General features: G+C 40.7%; 1 protein-coding gene across 1 annotated transcript in view; it reads right to left on the reverse strand.

Annotated features, from left to right (window-relative positions):
* The window catches only part of ogfod3 (2-oxoglutarate and iron dependent oxygenase domain containing 3), a 33,073-nt gene that overhangs the window by 16,781 nt on the left and 223 nt on the right, over nt 1-16,069 (reverse strand). The window contains exons 2-8 of the mRNA XM_085360421.1: nt 14,271-14,497; nt 12,701-12,776; nt 12,521-12,563; nt 9,423-9,487; nt 8,559-8,615; nt 7,943-8,096; nt 441-564 (exon numbers count right to left, since the gene is read on the reverse strand). Coding sequence (XP_085216547.1) covers nt 441-564; nt 7,943-8,096; nt 8,559-8,615; nt 9,423-9,487; nt 12,521-12,563; nt 12,701-12,776; nt 14,271-14,497 — 746 coding nt within the window. The remainder of the gene's footprint in view (nt 1-440; nt 565-7,942; nt 8,097-8,558; nt 8,616-9,422; nt 9,488-12,520; nt 12,564-12,700; nt 12,777-14,270; nt 14,498-16,069) is intronic.

The raw sequence follows: 16,069 nt of genomic DNA on the forward strand, positions 1-16,069 counted from the left end.
TTTCCTTAATGTGAAGTGTTGACACAGACAGATCACGTTACTTACTAAAAAAAGACCACATGTAGTTACTTCTAACTTTTTAGGTCCTAAAAGCTCAATAAAAAAACAAATCCCCTGCATGCGCACTGTGCTACAGTCTGTGCTGCTGATTACCCACTTACAGAGGATTACGCCCACTTTGCTGCACACATTAGTGTGCTAAAACCACCTCCAGGCTCCCTAATGCAGCTCAGCAATTATAATTTTAACCTCTGCTGTTATAATGAAATCATTTATCTGTCTCACATCATTTACTTTAACTTTTAGGCTTATGAGAACGAATCAGCTATCAGGTGTTAACGTTGACGGCCTGCGTTTACACCATCCTGTCTTTAAGCAGGTCAAGCATTAAAAAAAGGCTTAAAGCTAAAAAAGAGTTAGGTAGATTCAGCTTCTAATACCTGTCCGTGGTTCCACAGTCCGGTTGCCATTCTGGTCCATGAAGACAAATCTACCTCCAGTGAAGTCAGAGCCGTAGTCAGACAGGTACAGGAGGGAGGTGTAGTCGAAAGAGCCATAGGTCACCTGGCAGACAGGGAGAGAGGAGGAAAGCACGAGTTGAGAGCTGAATAATATAATTTCATGTCTCATCTCCATATTCAACCAACACTCACAACACACACGTGTCACAAGTTCATTCCCAAACTTCTGCACGCTTTAAAATTTAATGTGTTCACGTGGAGCAGCAGCACCGCTCCATCATCATGAGCACAGCAGGATGGCAGCCACCTGTTTGTGCCCACTGTGTCAGCAGCTCATGTGGAAAAAGAAGAGCTTTGTCTTTACGTCTCTCAAAGATTACCTGCTGCCAGGTCCTCCCTCCCACTCCCCCCATCGTATCTGTAATCACTCAAATACAAGTCAAAACGATGCCGCTTTGAACAGCAGCAAGCGTTATTCATGGGAAGTGAACTGTTGCCCGTTTCTGCAGAACAACTAATAGCAGTGCTAACGTGAAAGCGCCTGATCTCAAAACCTTAATATATCATCTGAAGGTAAGCTGAGAGGGAACAAGAAACGGCTGCCTCTCTTATTTCTTGCTGTGAAATAAGTCCTCTCACTTCAAAGAGAGAACAAAAGTAAGCTGCTAAGAGTTTTATGAATCCCTGAAACGACGTCAAACCGGCATCGTTCACAAAGCGCTCGTAAGTGTTTCCAATCGAGTTCTACAATAGGAAACTTTAACAATTCATGAACATTTGTCTCTTAATGTGCGTGTGCCCGAACGCCTGTGTTCTCCAATTAGAGAAGAGTGTGAAATGGAAATATAGTGTAACCATGGGGACTGAGAAGCTGCCTGAAGTTAGAATCGTGTTATGTAAGATGTTATTTTTGGCTAACGTTTAAACACATTTTACTAACATACACTGTAAATCTGAAAAGTTAACATATTACTGAGATTTACAATGCCAGGCAACACACCTAGCACACATCTGTTAATAGTAAAAGCCAATTGTTGCTTATACACTGTTACTGTAACAGAAGCTCACAGCAAACGCTGCTGAAGTTTCAAAAGGATTTTGCAGGTCTGAAAACCAAAGTAGTGAGTTTGAAGATGCTTAAAATCCCCTAGTATTTAAAGTCATGTGAAAAATAATTTACACTCCATTGAATGTAGTTAAACGTAGACGCTAGTTAGAATATCTAACTGGCTTTCTAGACTTGAAGGAATCCACAACTTTGAAAAAAAGAAAATGGTTTAGCGTGCATCTTACAATGACTGCACAGAAAGCAAAGAGAACAGCACGGCTTAAACACCAGTTTTAAATAGGACAGGTTCCACCTATCTCGAAACACTGAGTTACGAATTTGACATTCTGACACATTTATTGACAATTATTTCCAGACACCGATTCAAAGAAGTGCAAATGTTTACTTGATGATTAAAATTTAAATTAAATTAAATATTCTGCAATAAATCAAAAACTGAAGAAAAACCATGAATCAACATATGAACATTACCTGATACTGCTGAAGTGAAGCAGAGTAGTGTTTTATTAGAGACACAGCCAGGTCATTTTTGAAAGAAAAAAAACAAGGTGAGAGCTGCTGTTGCGATTATTCAAAAACTTTAAGAAACAAAATGACCATCGATCTTCTTTGATGGGGTGAGGATGATCATGAGAAAGGAGGTAAATTAGCTTAAAACTACACGATGGGAGCTTGTTAACAATCTGAAGGCAGGTGGTCCACAACTGGTAACACACCTGCAGGGTCTCCTGCTCAAGAAGGCACAAGTTTGCTGACTTCTAAATAATTTACAGGAGCTATGGAGAAAGTGCTGCAGTTAGAATTCATGCACTAATGCACCAAAATCGAGCTGTTTGGCAGCAACTTGACCCGCCACGTTTGGAGAAAGAGAAATGTTCCATGATCCAAAGTAGTCTAAGGAGCTTGGAAAGAAAAGCATCTGGACTTCTTTAAGTTGCTTGAAGACGTTTCACCTCTCATCCAAGAACCTTCTTTGGTTCTTAGGTCAAATGGTGGAGAGTCCCAGATTTAAACCCTGTGGAAGTGTCCCCCCACAGAGAGACATAGACCCCCTAATGATCCTCTACCTAATCACACGAGCCAAGGTGTGAAAACGGGTGTAGGTCACAATCAGCCAAGGTTTTGGGTGAGCTCATTGTGAAACCTAGCCCCAGCCTATTATGTGATTTCCAGAGGTCACATGACTCAGGATGTGAGTGGGCGTTAAGGCGTCTGGGAAGGGATCTCAACACTGGATTATAGATGGCAGACAGTTGGTGTCGTAAACCACCGCCTCTGTTCAAAGATGGTCGCTCACAGTGGACATAGATGGCTTCTTTCACTCCTCTTTCAAACCATCTGTCCTCTCTGTCCAAAATGTGAACATTGGCATCCTCGAAAGAGTGACCTTTGTCCTTTAGATGCAGATGGACTGCTGAGTCTTGTCCTGTGGAGGTGGCTCTTCTGTGTTGTGCCATGCGCTTGTGAAGCGGCTGTTTGGTCTCTCCAATGTAGAGGTCTGGGCATTACTCGCTATGCTGTACAGCATACACCACATTGTTAAGTTTGTGTTTAGGATTTTTGTCTTTGGGATGAACCAGTTTTTGTCCGAGTTCGTTGCTTGGCCTGAAGTACACCGGGATGTCATGCTTGGAGAAGACTCTCCTGAGTTTTTTTCCGATACAACGGCTACATAGGGGATGACAATGTTGTTACATTCGTCTTTGTGATCCTCCCTAGTTGGGATCCAAAGTACGCCATGTCCACAGTCAAGCACAGAGGTGGAAACGTTCTGCTTTAAGCCTGTTTTTCCTACTAAGGGTACAGAATGACTGCATTACACGTACCAAACAATCTTAACAGATAAACTTCTTAACTAAGAACACTGGTGGGTCATGGATGAGTCAAACACACAACAATGTCCCTTCAACTGATGTGGGGCTGATCAGAACTGCACCATTTTATATGTTTGTCACGACACACATTCATCTGACCCATTGTCAGTGTAAAATAATGAGTGTATGCAAGATGCCATCTTTGTGTGATACAGTGTGACACAGCCTTTGTAAAAAAAATGGACCAGGTGCTATTTGAGGCTGTGAAAAGATCTGAGTGTTTGGTGACAATACGTTTGTTTGGTGGAGTTGCAAACATTGTCTGAAGAGAGTGCAATTATCCTTGGTGGGTGCATCAGAGCGGTTGTATTTCAGGGTAAATCCAGGGTGATTACCATGTTAGTAAGTTGATGTGCAGCTTTACTCCAGCAAAAGTCAAGGAAGGGTCAGGAATGAACAGACTACTTGACACTCGTGTCTTCACCTTCAATTCCATTTCATTACAACTCCAGATATGAGATAAAACACACTCTCTGTGCTGTCACACCCCAACTGCTGCTATGACACCGTATCAGTGCTATGATCGATGGGAAGAAAAATCGACCACCCAAGACAGCCAAGGGCCATTTACATTTAAATGAGAGTTGGGTTGGACAATTAGCCCCAAAATAGCAGCAGAGACAGATGGAGGGGAAAAAGTGGCTCTTTCTGATTAAGTTTTACCAGCTGTCAAAGGCCAGCAGGAGACGATTAGGTGGCAAATATTAATATGGCCACAGGGCTCACATTAGGTGTTAAGTATACACCAAGGATGAAGCGAAAGCAAACAAGAATAATCTTAGAAAGATAGCACGATCGTCACAAGCAAAGTGAACACGTAACAGAAACATGTCGTTTCTGCCTCGTGTAGCAGGAGAACCACAGAATAATATTCAGACTGACGTGCAGTTTAAACACGATTGCAAAAGCAGCATTCAGGGACATCTCTTACATTTTAAAGTGTTTTTCTTTCACCAGCTCTTCAGTAACACATTAAAAAAATACAAGAAGAAATTCTTCCAATAAGAAAACTCTTTTCAGAATTTACTTACCGGTACTAACACATTTTTCACTCTTAATAACATAATTTGTAAGCCATTAAAAGTTTGTTGGTCTTTTCCTATCAAAACACATCTAACTCAAATTTCCTCAAGGTCTTCTTTCAAACGCAGAGCAGAGAATGTGTCATGACAATGACCAAAGTGTAAAATGAAAGAGCGAGATTAAAGCAGCGAGCTTTAAAGCTGCACCTCATGAATAGAAATTATGACTGAATGATGTAGGATGTGAAGAGTTTACATAACAGAGACATGGGCTACAGGAAATTAACAACCTGCCTTGCATGGCAATGTCACCTATTTGAAGCCATGATCTATGTAAAACCATGTCTAAATGTGAAACAGCAGCTGTTTTAGAACTGCTGAACTGATGGTATAAGGGATGATCAAAAAATATTAGTAGGTGTTACGGCTGGGCCATATCATACCGTTCATGGTAATACCGGTATAATGTTGGGCAATGATAAGAAAATGAAATATCGTGATAGAATATGGGTAAAGCGCGCATGCTCAGTGTCTTTGTTTTCATACGCACATGGCGGAAAAAGCATGGCGGCGACGGAGAATGAGAAGGGTGAAAGCGAATCGTTGAATGAAACGGATGAACCAGAATCGGTGTGGTGTGGAACTGGTTTAGCTTTTTGTCCGTCAGATACGCAACAAAGCATTTTTTGGTAGCGCATGCTAGCGGGCCGTCGTTAATACCGTGTTTTTTGGGAACATACGGCACACTTAAAATCAATCCTTTGATTTTTCTGAAAATCAACCTGGGTTTGGGGGTAGGGATGGGTATTGATAAGACTTTCACGATTCCGATTCCATTTTCGATTCTGTTTAACGATTCGATTCTTTATCGATTCTCTTATCAATTCTTTTTAAAAAAGGAGAACACTAAGGTCGAATAGCTTAGAACTTTGTTTTATATCTTCTCTTTGAACAAGATAGAAATTTAGGAGTAACATGGCCTTACAAACCCAACAGTGACATCTTAAGAGATCCACAGCCTACGGCTCTTCAATGGGGTGTCACGGGGTCCCCAGGAAAAAAAATTGTAAATGTAAAATAATAAAATAAATATTCGTCTGTAGCAATTACACAAGAATATCCAGTAATGTCCCTGCCTACAATTAAACACATTCACTTACCGAAAATCGGGGGCATCTGCTGTGGTAAATGGGAGTTTCTGGTGTGGCACGCACACCAAAAACTTAGTCACTGCTCGGTGACATTCGTCTATCCTGGCTTGAAAGGAGACGCTAATGGTAAACTGCAGCAAGAACTGCCAGCATCTGAGCCAGACTCTGTCTGTCTCTCTCATCATGGTCACCTAAATGCACAGCAATGGCAGGTTTTGTAATAAGACAGATCGCGCTAACATAATATGCACTGTTAGTTGATTATTTATCCGCCGCATTAACGGGAGAGGACGTGCAAACGTTACCGCTGCTGCTGGGTTGAGATTCACGAGTCCAGAGCGGAATTAAAAACACGACATTCATTTAAGGTCATCGCGTGTTTTGTGAGCAAATGCTTTTGCATATTCGTAGTGTTTCCTCCCTTAAATGAAATATCTACTTTGCAAGTATTGCAAGTTGCCCTGTTGTCATCCGTTCTCGTAAAGTGTAATCAAACTTTTGAGCGTTTGAGCCGCTTAGGCGCCATGTTTCCTGCCAGGTAAATGACGCTCCGCAACGTGGTGACGTCATTCGGGGCGACTGGAATCGATAAGGGAATCGTTTGCAAAAATGGCAAACAATTCCAAGGAATTGAAACAGTGGGAACCGGTTCTCAACAAGAACCGGTTTTCGATACCCATCCCTATTTAGGGGTACGTGCTTTGGAATTTGTACGTGCTTTTTGGAGTTTGTACGTGTTTGTACTCTAGGGGCCACCGTATATATTTATATATAAACATATATAAATAAAACCACTTTTTTTTACATTAGTAATTCCTTTTGTGCATAATTTTATATTGTTGTTAATAATAAAAAATTAATTAAAGCAACAAAACAACCTGAAGAGCCGGTTGGGAGCCGAAAGAGCCGGCTCTTTTTAGTGCGCCGAACCAAAAGAGCTGGTTCTCTAAAAAGAGCTGGAATTCCCATCACTATCACATATATGGCAGATACAGACCGGAGTGGGCTTGGCACTACATGTTTGCAACCTCGCTTAAAGGTAAAAGGAAAAGTCTTCCAGTACTGACAACTTTCTCTTCATTGAAAGTGACCTAGTAGCAAACAAACTGAGCTTAACAGAAATTCAGATCTTTGTTCATTTCAGAAAAGTCTACAATACATTTTAAGTGAGAACAAGATGTGGGTGGAGAGGCCTTGAGATCATTTTCACTGTTGCTTTGATGTTGCAAAAAGGTTCCCACTCAGTTCAACAAGATAATGAGATACACCCTTTTACTAACCTGAATGGAATCACTGGAGACACAAAATCCATGGGGCCACTGTTTTCTAATCTCACTTGATCTTCATCCTCTATGGGGGTCTCTCTGCCAGATAATTGACTTTAGCCTTCAATAAGAAACCATTTGCTTTTTTTTGCGATCAGCTGCTATCTCGATAATTCAGCAATCCGGCACTGAAATTGTCCTGTTAATATTCGCTCGGAGTTTTGCGTCTATAAACAGTCTTGATAATTCAGGCCCTGAGGCTGTAATTGCAGCCATTATCATCTTATTACAAACCAAAGCTGTGCCAAGAAAATATCAACCACACCACTACACCACCACCAGTCTGAACCACTGATAGAAAGCAGGAAGGATCCATGCTTTCATGTCATTTCTACCAAATTCTGACAGTACATGTCAAAGTCACAGGTCAAGTGGTTATTTGAGTTACTGTTACCTTCCTATCAGTCTGCCCATTCCCCTCTGATCTCTGGCATCAGACATTGTCACAAACTGGATTCCCTCACTGGATATTTTATTTTATTTGAAAAATTATTTTTAATCCCTGGAGATGATTGATTGGGAAAAAAATCCACAGTTCATAAATAGTTTCTGAAATACCCAAACAAGTTCACAATCATGCCGCGTTCCAAGTCACTCACGTCACCGTTCGTCCTCATCCCGATGCTCAATTTGAACTTTAGCATGTTGCTGTCACCATGTCTACATGCCTGAATATATTAGGCTACTGCCTTGTGATTGACTTATTAGATATCTGCATTAATAAGCAGCTGAACAGATGCACCTAATGAGGTTTCCAGTGAGTGTTTACCACAATATATAATTTATTAATTGCCTCTATTGCACAGACTACTGACATGGACAGAGATAACTCACTAACATTAGTAAAAATTCATTTTTATTTCCTTATTCTGTTAATTTAATGATTAATGAATTAGCCTACCTTATGAAACCTGCCTTGTGGAGGGCTTTAAACTTAACAAGGTAACGTCGCTGACAACAACACATAATGTCGGACTGGTTCTTTTAGTTTTTCTTGCTTGTTCTGAAAAACAGACGAGGATCCGGTTTTTGTGCCTTACCTTATCAATGTGCGGGTGCCAGTACTCGTCATGTTGGGTCTTGGCTGCCGTGCTGTTGATCCTGGAGAAGAAGGTGGGCTTGGTGAGGTACATCAAAGCTGGGTCCAAACCAAACGTCTGAGCGATAACTTCCTGGATTCGCCCACGCACATCTCTACCGGGGATAAACAGACACAATATGACAGGTTGAAAGCTCTGACTTTATTTCTTCAAACAGAATGATTTATGACCGGGGTACGCCGTCAGGCAGCGCTGCTCGAGCTTTTAAGAAATATCCCAAATAAAGCTCTGCAGGGCTCAACAAGCACTGATATTTACACAAACGCTCGAGCACTAAAACTGCTATTAGCAAAAGGTTTGTGACAATGTTCAGTCATTTTAGTTCTATGTTACTTTTTAATAATAGAAAGGTTGTATGTGCACATTGGGAACAACGAAACCTAAATATGTGTACATCTAAATGATGTAATAGTTGTATTTTATCGATGCAAATAAAACAGGACATGTATTAACAACTAACATTGCGTATGTAACCATTTTAAAAATTCAGGTGTTTCTTTTTGGTTTAAACTCTAAAAATATACAGAAAGATTTTTAATAACGGTTCCTTCATCACCTGTAAAGCTGGAAATCCTCTTGTGTGAATACATCCTTGAGCCGTTCCCCAAAATACCTGCAGTCACATCCCCACCGCACAACCACAGGCAGGTCCAGACACAGCCAATCAGAGACACAAACACAGAGAGGAGGACAGGGGGGGAAACAGAGCAGAGGAGATGGGATCTGTTAGGAGAAATTAATATTTCACAGCACAGTGCACTATTATCCAGACAGGTATTCCCACCCAACCGTCCAAACGCAACAGATTCTGAACATCTGACTGTTTCGCATGAGGAAGTCCCCAGCGGAGGGGAGGCTAACCGGGTGGGAAGTGAGCTGGGAGTACCACCGTCACTGTTTCCTGATTAAAGTCAGCCAGATGGTCCCTGAGGATCTCGTGTCAGCCACCTGCGCTATGTGACTAGAGAGCGACGGAAGGAAACTGAGGCAGAAAACTGATTGTACCAGCGCTGATGAATGAGATTCGTGCGGGTCGCTGAACCTGGAGAGTTCAGCTCACAGAGTCCGTCATCATTAAGATTGATTGTCAACTCGATACTACGACTAGATTTCTGCACATGATGTTGTAGGCGGTTCCTGCTGGGGAACAAACTGGAAAAACCTTGTAGACATAAGTACCGAGTGTCTAGGGCTGTAAAATGAAGCCAATGCAGAAGCGCCAAAATCTGCAGTTCCAAAACTGAGTCAGTCCCCATAAATCAGCATGTTAAAATGTTTTCAGCCTGGTATGTAACACAGTTTGGCCTCTATGGATAGTTTCCCCATTCATAAAAACGAACAGTCTATGTTTTTTTTTTTTTACACAGTTTCTGTGTCGAGCTATAGAAGAACAAATAAAAAAACTGATGTACTTTCCCACCTGTATATGTTAACAAACTGTTTTCCCATCGACAAGGCTCCAGAGTGCAGGTCCAGTATGGAGGCCTGCAGGGTACAAACAAAAAAACTGGAATGTGTGCAAATAACAACAAAAAACAAGTCAGCTGAACAAATAATTCCAAAGTGTTGATGTGCACTGGTACAAGCATGACACAGTGACCGTTTCAAGGGTCAACACTGATCCCTCAGTGGCCTTTTTGTGGCGTTCTCCCTCTGCCCTTTACTTGTTATTACTTATCAACTCCTCGGGGACACTGATCTGAAAATAAGTCATTTTCAAAGAAGTCTCTCTGTGGCTTCCCCTCGGTTCATGTGAGTGTCTTAACACTCCATAAACAGCTCCTTTATTGGCTGTGGACCAGGCCTGGGGGGAGCGGAAAGCATTACTGGAGAGTGCCCGGAACATCCAGGCAGTCCCAGTTTCATCTTCCACAGCAAAAGAGCCAAAGCTCTAGTTATTGCTCAAGCCTGCCCTCAAGTGCTGAGAGGGCCCATTACAGCAGTGGTGCTTTCTAGGTTCATACTGGAGTATTATTTCATTCACATCCAACAAAAACACAGATGTAATAACTACAGCACATACACATTCCTGTTGTTGAACAGGCTTCCTAGAACTGCTGATAAAACTTCATCAGACACTAATTCCTAATAAATGTGCCACATACCAATTAGTTTTCTAAAAACTACAGTGCCCGGGTGTTTAAGAAAACTGTTTAGACTTTCTCAAAAGAAGCCATTACATACCGAGTCATTTACATATCACACAGCCCATGACAGATTCAATTATTTTTTTATTTAAAGAAAAAACAAAAAAAACAGCTGGATTTCCTTCTGTTCCCCTGTCAGCTTTTTCTTTTTTTTTTAAAGACGGATGGGTTATTCAAAAGCTCTGCTCACACTCCCAGATGGATGTAGACAAATGCATACATTAATCATCTGAACAGTGTGGGATCATTTTGACGTAGAATACAAAGTTGAAGGGAGATTGCTCATAGTCACCCTCAGTGCTCATTTACCTTGTTGTATTAAAGCTTACCCTCTGCAGATTGCTGCTTTGCAACAAAACCCACAATAAAGCAGTCAAACAAATACTGACTTTTAAGCTTTAAAGAATTGTTTTTGCCTTATAAACTGCATTTCCATCTATATTTGCACATGTGCCCAGTTCTCATTTTCCTGGCAAAAGAAAGAAAAATGTGTCTCTTAAAACAAATGTTTACATTTTTCCTGTTTCCGTTATTGTTCTCTATATTGTCCTCTGCTGTCCACTCTTCTTGTCATTGTTTGTTCTAATATGATGTCATCACTGTTTTTGTCCTTTTTGTCTGTAAATAGTGTATCTGTATGTTTTTACTAACTTGTGTGTAACACCAACCTGCCAGAGGGTCTGCAGATGGAAATTAAGGGTATAGGCTATAATCATTTGCATTTGTTAAAATGTTCATTAATATGCATTGTCCCTCTTTCTAAATAAGATAGATAAGATAAGATAAGATAAGATAAGATAAGATAAGATAAGATAAGATAAGATCAGTTTCAACATGACAGTATGAGAGGATCCCATCTTACTAACTGGGTAAAGTTTCTTTCACTACTAATAAAAAAATGATTCTGTCATCTTCCTCTAATACTTCTGTATCTATAAAGAGACTGAAATGTCTATAAAATGAAACTTTACCACGATTGGATGAATTTCACAACACTGCACATGAATGCACTCTCATTACAAGTTATAGGACACATGTGTAAATATCAAACTGGCTATAAAAATATACCAGCCATGATACAAAAACTCTAATGCAACGTACAATCAACACTCAAGCTGAGTAAACAAGGTGGGAGTGGATGTTTTGGAGTGACGTCCATATTTCTCATGTTAGTTTTAATTTCAAAGGCTGTTTGTTAATATATTTCATGCTTTATTAGTATTAAAAACACGAACCACCCATTTAATCCTGTATAAATGCACTTGTTGAAAGCTTGCTGTCTCAGAGATAGCCGGGTTATCCCTGCTTCACTGTCATGTAGGGCTGCCACGATTAGTCGACTAGTCACGATTACGTCGACTATCAAAATCGTCAACGACTGATTTAATAGTCGATGCGTCGTTTGAAGCTTTGTAAGATCCCAAAAGACGCAGGAATAAGTAGCAGGATTTAAGAGTGTAATAACGGACTGAAACAGAAGATGGCAGCACTGCATGTACAAGGATGCCAGCTGCCGTTAAACCCCGAAGAAGAAGAAGTAGCTCTGTCCCAGAATTCATAGCGCAGCCCAGCTCAGTTTCCAACAATGGCGGCAGCTAGTTAGTTTTAATGTTACTCTTATTATTCTTTCTGGGTCACAAAATAAACGTTTAACATATTTTCAGGCGAGAATGTAGCTGTGTAAACCTCAAATATCTGCTCAGTTTATCAAGACACCACATATTTTCAAAAGCGCTCCGACGTTTTCGGAGACGTCTGTTACCCACTAGCTCGATAGCGAGCCGGGGGCAAGGCTAACTGGAGCCGTTAGAACACCGGACTCCCAGCAAATCGTTTTCAAACCCACCGCTGTCTTTCGCTACTCAGGTTAAACATACATAAGTCACTTAGATAACTTAAAATGTTATTGTTTGGCTTTTTTAGTATTTTATTTGTTCCTGAGTAAATCAGTTTGGCTGAGATCAAAGTTATAGTTTTTACACAGCTGAATAAACGTCAAGCAGACAGCTGATTATCAGAAGTGTGAGATGCTTGAGAATATACTCCGGTATCCCGTTATATTTTAGATAGCAAGGAGTTTATTAAACTTCACCGAACAATCTGCAAATTTCATTAAAATTTAATAAACTATCATCTTGTCTTTATTTTTAGTTAGCACAGACCTTAAACACTTAAAGCTGTAAGCTAATGATAGTTATATAAGAGCAGATGCTGCTGGTGCATCAAGCTGTACGTTTTACGTCCAATGGATGATGATCTGATTAGTCGACTAATCGCAAAAATAATCGTGACTAGTCGACTATCAAAATAATCATTTGTGGCAGCCCTACTGTCATGTTATTCCAACAGCATTATTTGGGGATATACTCACTCCTCCCTCTGACCCAGCCAGAGCCAGCCCCCTCTCAGCCAACCTGTGTGCCAGAGACAAAAGCACAGAGAATAATTCAGCTGCACCACAAAACACAGAAGATGATGAAGGAGAAAAGCACAAAGGTAGCAGGGAAGGGAGGGAAATGAGACCCAGCGCTCTCAGAATGACATTGTTTACCTCCTGAGTGTCTGAGCCTCCTCCCTCGTCACCACGCCGTCTGTGACAGCACGGCCACACTTCTGAGGGGTGCATCCTGAGGAGAGGACGGCCAGGAGAGGTTTTCAAAAACAACAGGAGCATAAAAATAATTGTCAGTAGACAGGGAAAGTGGGTAATAATAAAAGCAGTACTGCCAAAACATGTCCAATCTTACTTCCAGATTCTTGACTGGTATAATTTCTTGCTTAAAGCTTCTCACTTCATTATCTTTAGGCACTGGAGAGGCACAGTTTGAGCTGTGGGCAGCCCTCATGTTTTAGAGAGAACAAATACAGATGCAAGCCTCGATCAATTATCCATGACTTCTGGGAATGCAGATTATTAACAGTTCTTCAAAAGTGCCACATGATATGCTCAACTTCTGTTCTACAACACACCAGTACAGTACCACTTTAGTACACAACTGGACAGGACAGCAGGCTCTGTATCTAGAATAGATTAAACATTATCAGGCTCCTCCTCCTCATCCCTACGAAGAATAATAATTTTTTTTAAAAACAATACTGAAACTAATAATAAAACCTAAACTAAAACTTAACACAAAACTAGGACTTAACACCATAAAAATACTAGCAACTGCCAGTACTACCCCTCAAAACTTGACCTCTGACCTTGAGGTCGCTGAGATTCGAACTTGGTATCGATTTGAAGCTCTTCCGTCACCTCGTTCTCCAGCTATCCTCTTCACAAACTTAGGTGTCCTCTGCCTGCCCAAGCAGCAGGGTTACAACAATAAATACTGAAGTGAAACTAGAAAATCCACTCTAGAAGCTAAACTGAATTTAAAAGAAAGTCAAAATAAAAACTAGAATAGGTCAGATTTCCACTGACATCATACAAAGAAAAACGTAAAAGAAAACAAAAAAAACTTTCTAAAACTGAGCATTTCGAGTTTTCGCTTACAGGGATTACTTACATGTTGACAAAAGTTTTTAACTTCATCATATAACAGTAGATATATGCCAGAAAATAAAGAAAAAGCATAATAGATTCTTTTTTAATAGAGTGATCAGTGCTATAAGTAATAAAAGAAATCACTTATTGCCACATTACTCACAATCCAAGCAGCAGCAGATTTCCAAAAAGTCTGCCACTCATTCCAAAACAGGGGGATGTTGACTCTTAGCTGTATTCTTTTTACCGTGATAAAGGCCTGAGCACAGATGCAGCGATACAAACCACAAACACACCGATGGACGCAATTAGCATATTTGGGTACAAGTACATAAATTTGGGGCTTCACCTTACGCACTGTAGCTTTGTAGAGCCTTGTAAAGAGATGTGCAAGAGATACTGTACTATGCTGCCATCTAGTGGAGGAAACTTTAAAATCAAACCATTTGACAAACTTAAAAAAAGCAATTGTGAAAAACTAATAACAGTTCCAGTTTGATTTTAAAGCCAAAAATGTGCTGCTGGATTAAAATGTTATTCATTAACTAGACAGAGCCTCAACCCTGCCATGTTTACTCAGCACAGGAGTGTCAGCTGATTAGCTGACATTATGCAGTAAGAACAGGAGCCTTACCTGGGTAGCGTTTGTAGTTGTCATAGTCTTCAGAGCACTGGACGCTGTAGACTCTGGGCTGAGGTGCGACCAGCTCCCCTTGGCTGACCAGAGTTTCTGTGACGTCACTGTCCAAAGAGGTCATGTACAGCCACGTTGCCGCCCCACATGCAGACAAAGCGACCAGCAGCAAGGCCACAAGCAAACGGGACCCCCGCCATGACGATCCCTGCCTCAGTGCATTACCTCTGACCAAGACAGAGAAAAGCTCCAGATAATTAGCTGAAGTTGAATTCTGAGAGAACTTCCATAACATGTTTAGATGAACTAAAGCCATTTCTCTCTCAGGTAACAGTTAGAGGGATGTACTGAGTAATTATTTGACTTCTAAAAAGATTCCCACATTTGTGTGTATGATAGGAAAATCCAAGATTGTATTGTTTCATACTTGTTTCCATTTCTAATGCACAGAAACTGCATAGCAAATTCAAAACAAATGACATTCTTCATTAAATGTCATGGCTAAAGAAATATTAGCTTGAAATAACAGTGAAATACATAATTATGTGGCTATAAATGAAAAACCGCCTTAAATTGATGAACAAATAGTTGAAGTAGTGAAATCTATCAGTGGAAACTAAATAACACTAATAACATCAAAATTCTGGGATATTGAACAGTTAATTAGTTACAACTGGTTCATTAGAGGAACCACAGGTTTTACAGGTAGAGGCCACTGACATTTTCCCCCATCTTATCTGTCTTATCCCATCTATTTCTGGCTGTTTTTTTCTTTTTTTTACTAGTTTTGCATTCCACACAGCTTCAAGAGCATGAAGGAAATTGCATGGAGACAGGTAGGAACTCTAGACAGAGCCATAGAAGGTCCTTAACCCACAGATGAGAGCAGGTTCCCCCAGAGCCCATGTGACATGCCTAAAGACTCTGGTGAAGCCGTGGAAAACATTACGCTGCCTGTAACGTTTTTCAGAATGACCGGTGGGTCAGTGACAGTCTGAGGAGGAAAATCCATGGAGGGATTTAGGTCTATTGATCTAAATCCAGTAGAACACCTCTGGGACGTTATCTTTGGTCCAAACCTTGCTGCCAGTTCACACCTCAGATTGTGCAGGAGCTCAGCGATGCCCTGGTCCAGATGTGGAACGAGATCTCCCAGGTTACAATTCATCATGTCATTAGGACCATGTCAGGCATGCATACAAGCGCACGGGGGGCCACACAAACTACTGAGTACTATTTTGTGTTCCTGCAATGAAATTTTGTCAAAGTGAACTAGCCTGCTGTGTTTTTTCCCCACTTAGATTTTTTGGGGTTTCTTTGATCTCTGTAGGTTGATCATTTTCATTTCTATCAAACAGCTGGCATCCTTTCACTCCTAACACATTACCCAGTCCATATCAGTGTTATGACATGATTTTTCCCCCCCCCCCCAGTGAGTTGTAATGTGTTTTCAAAGTGTTCCTTAATTTATTTTTAAGCAGTATATATGCAGTGTACATATACATATAATACATGCTTAATGACGAAGTTTTTAGTTGGGGCTGGATCATTGTTGAACCGGGCATTAATACTCAGTCAATATATGTCACTGCATAATTATGTGAAATGCAAATATTATGTGCATATTATTGATTCACTTATGAGAAAACTGTGTACAGGAAAGCACAACTTAAAAGTATTTGGTTCACCTGAACACTCTATACCTGTGTTATTTTAACATTAGCTTAGCATTTAGCCAGCTGACGTTTCATCGCGGTCAAACACGGTGACAGCACCTGACTGGCACACACTCCCCTTTC

This window comes from Diplotaxodon limnothrissa, linkage group LG8 (assembly GCF_057381915.1).
Source record: "Diplotaxodon limnothrissa isolate DT_005_m linkage group LG8, D_limnothrissa_male_GT1.1, whole genome shotgun sequence".
Taxonomy (NCBI): Eukaryota; Metazoa; Chordata; class Actinopteri; order Cichliformes; family Cichlidae; genus Diplotaxodon; species Diplotaxodon limnothrissa.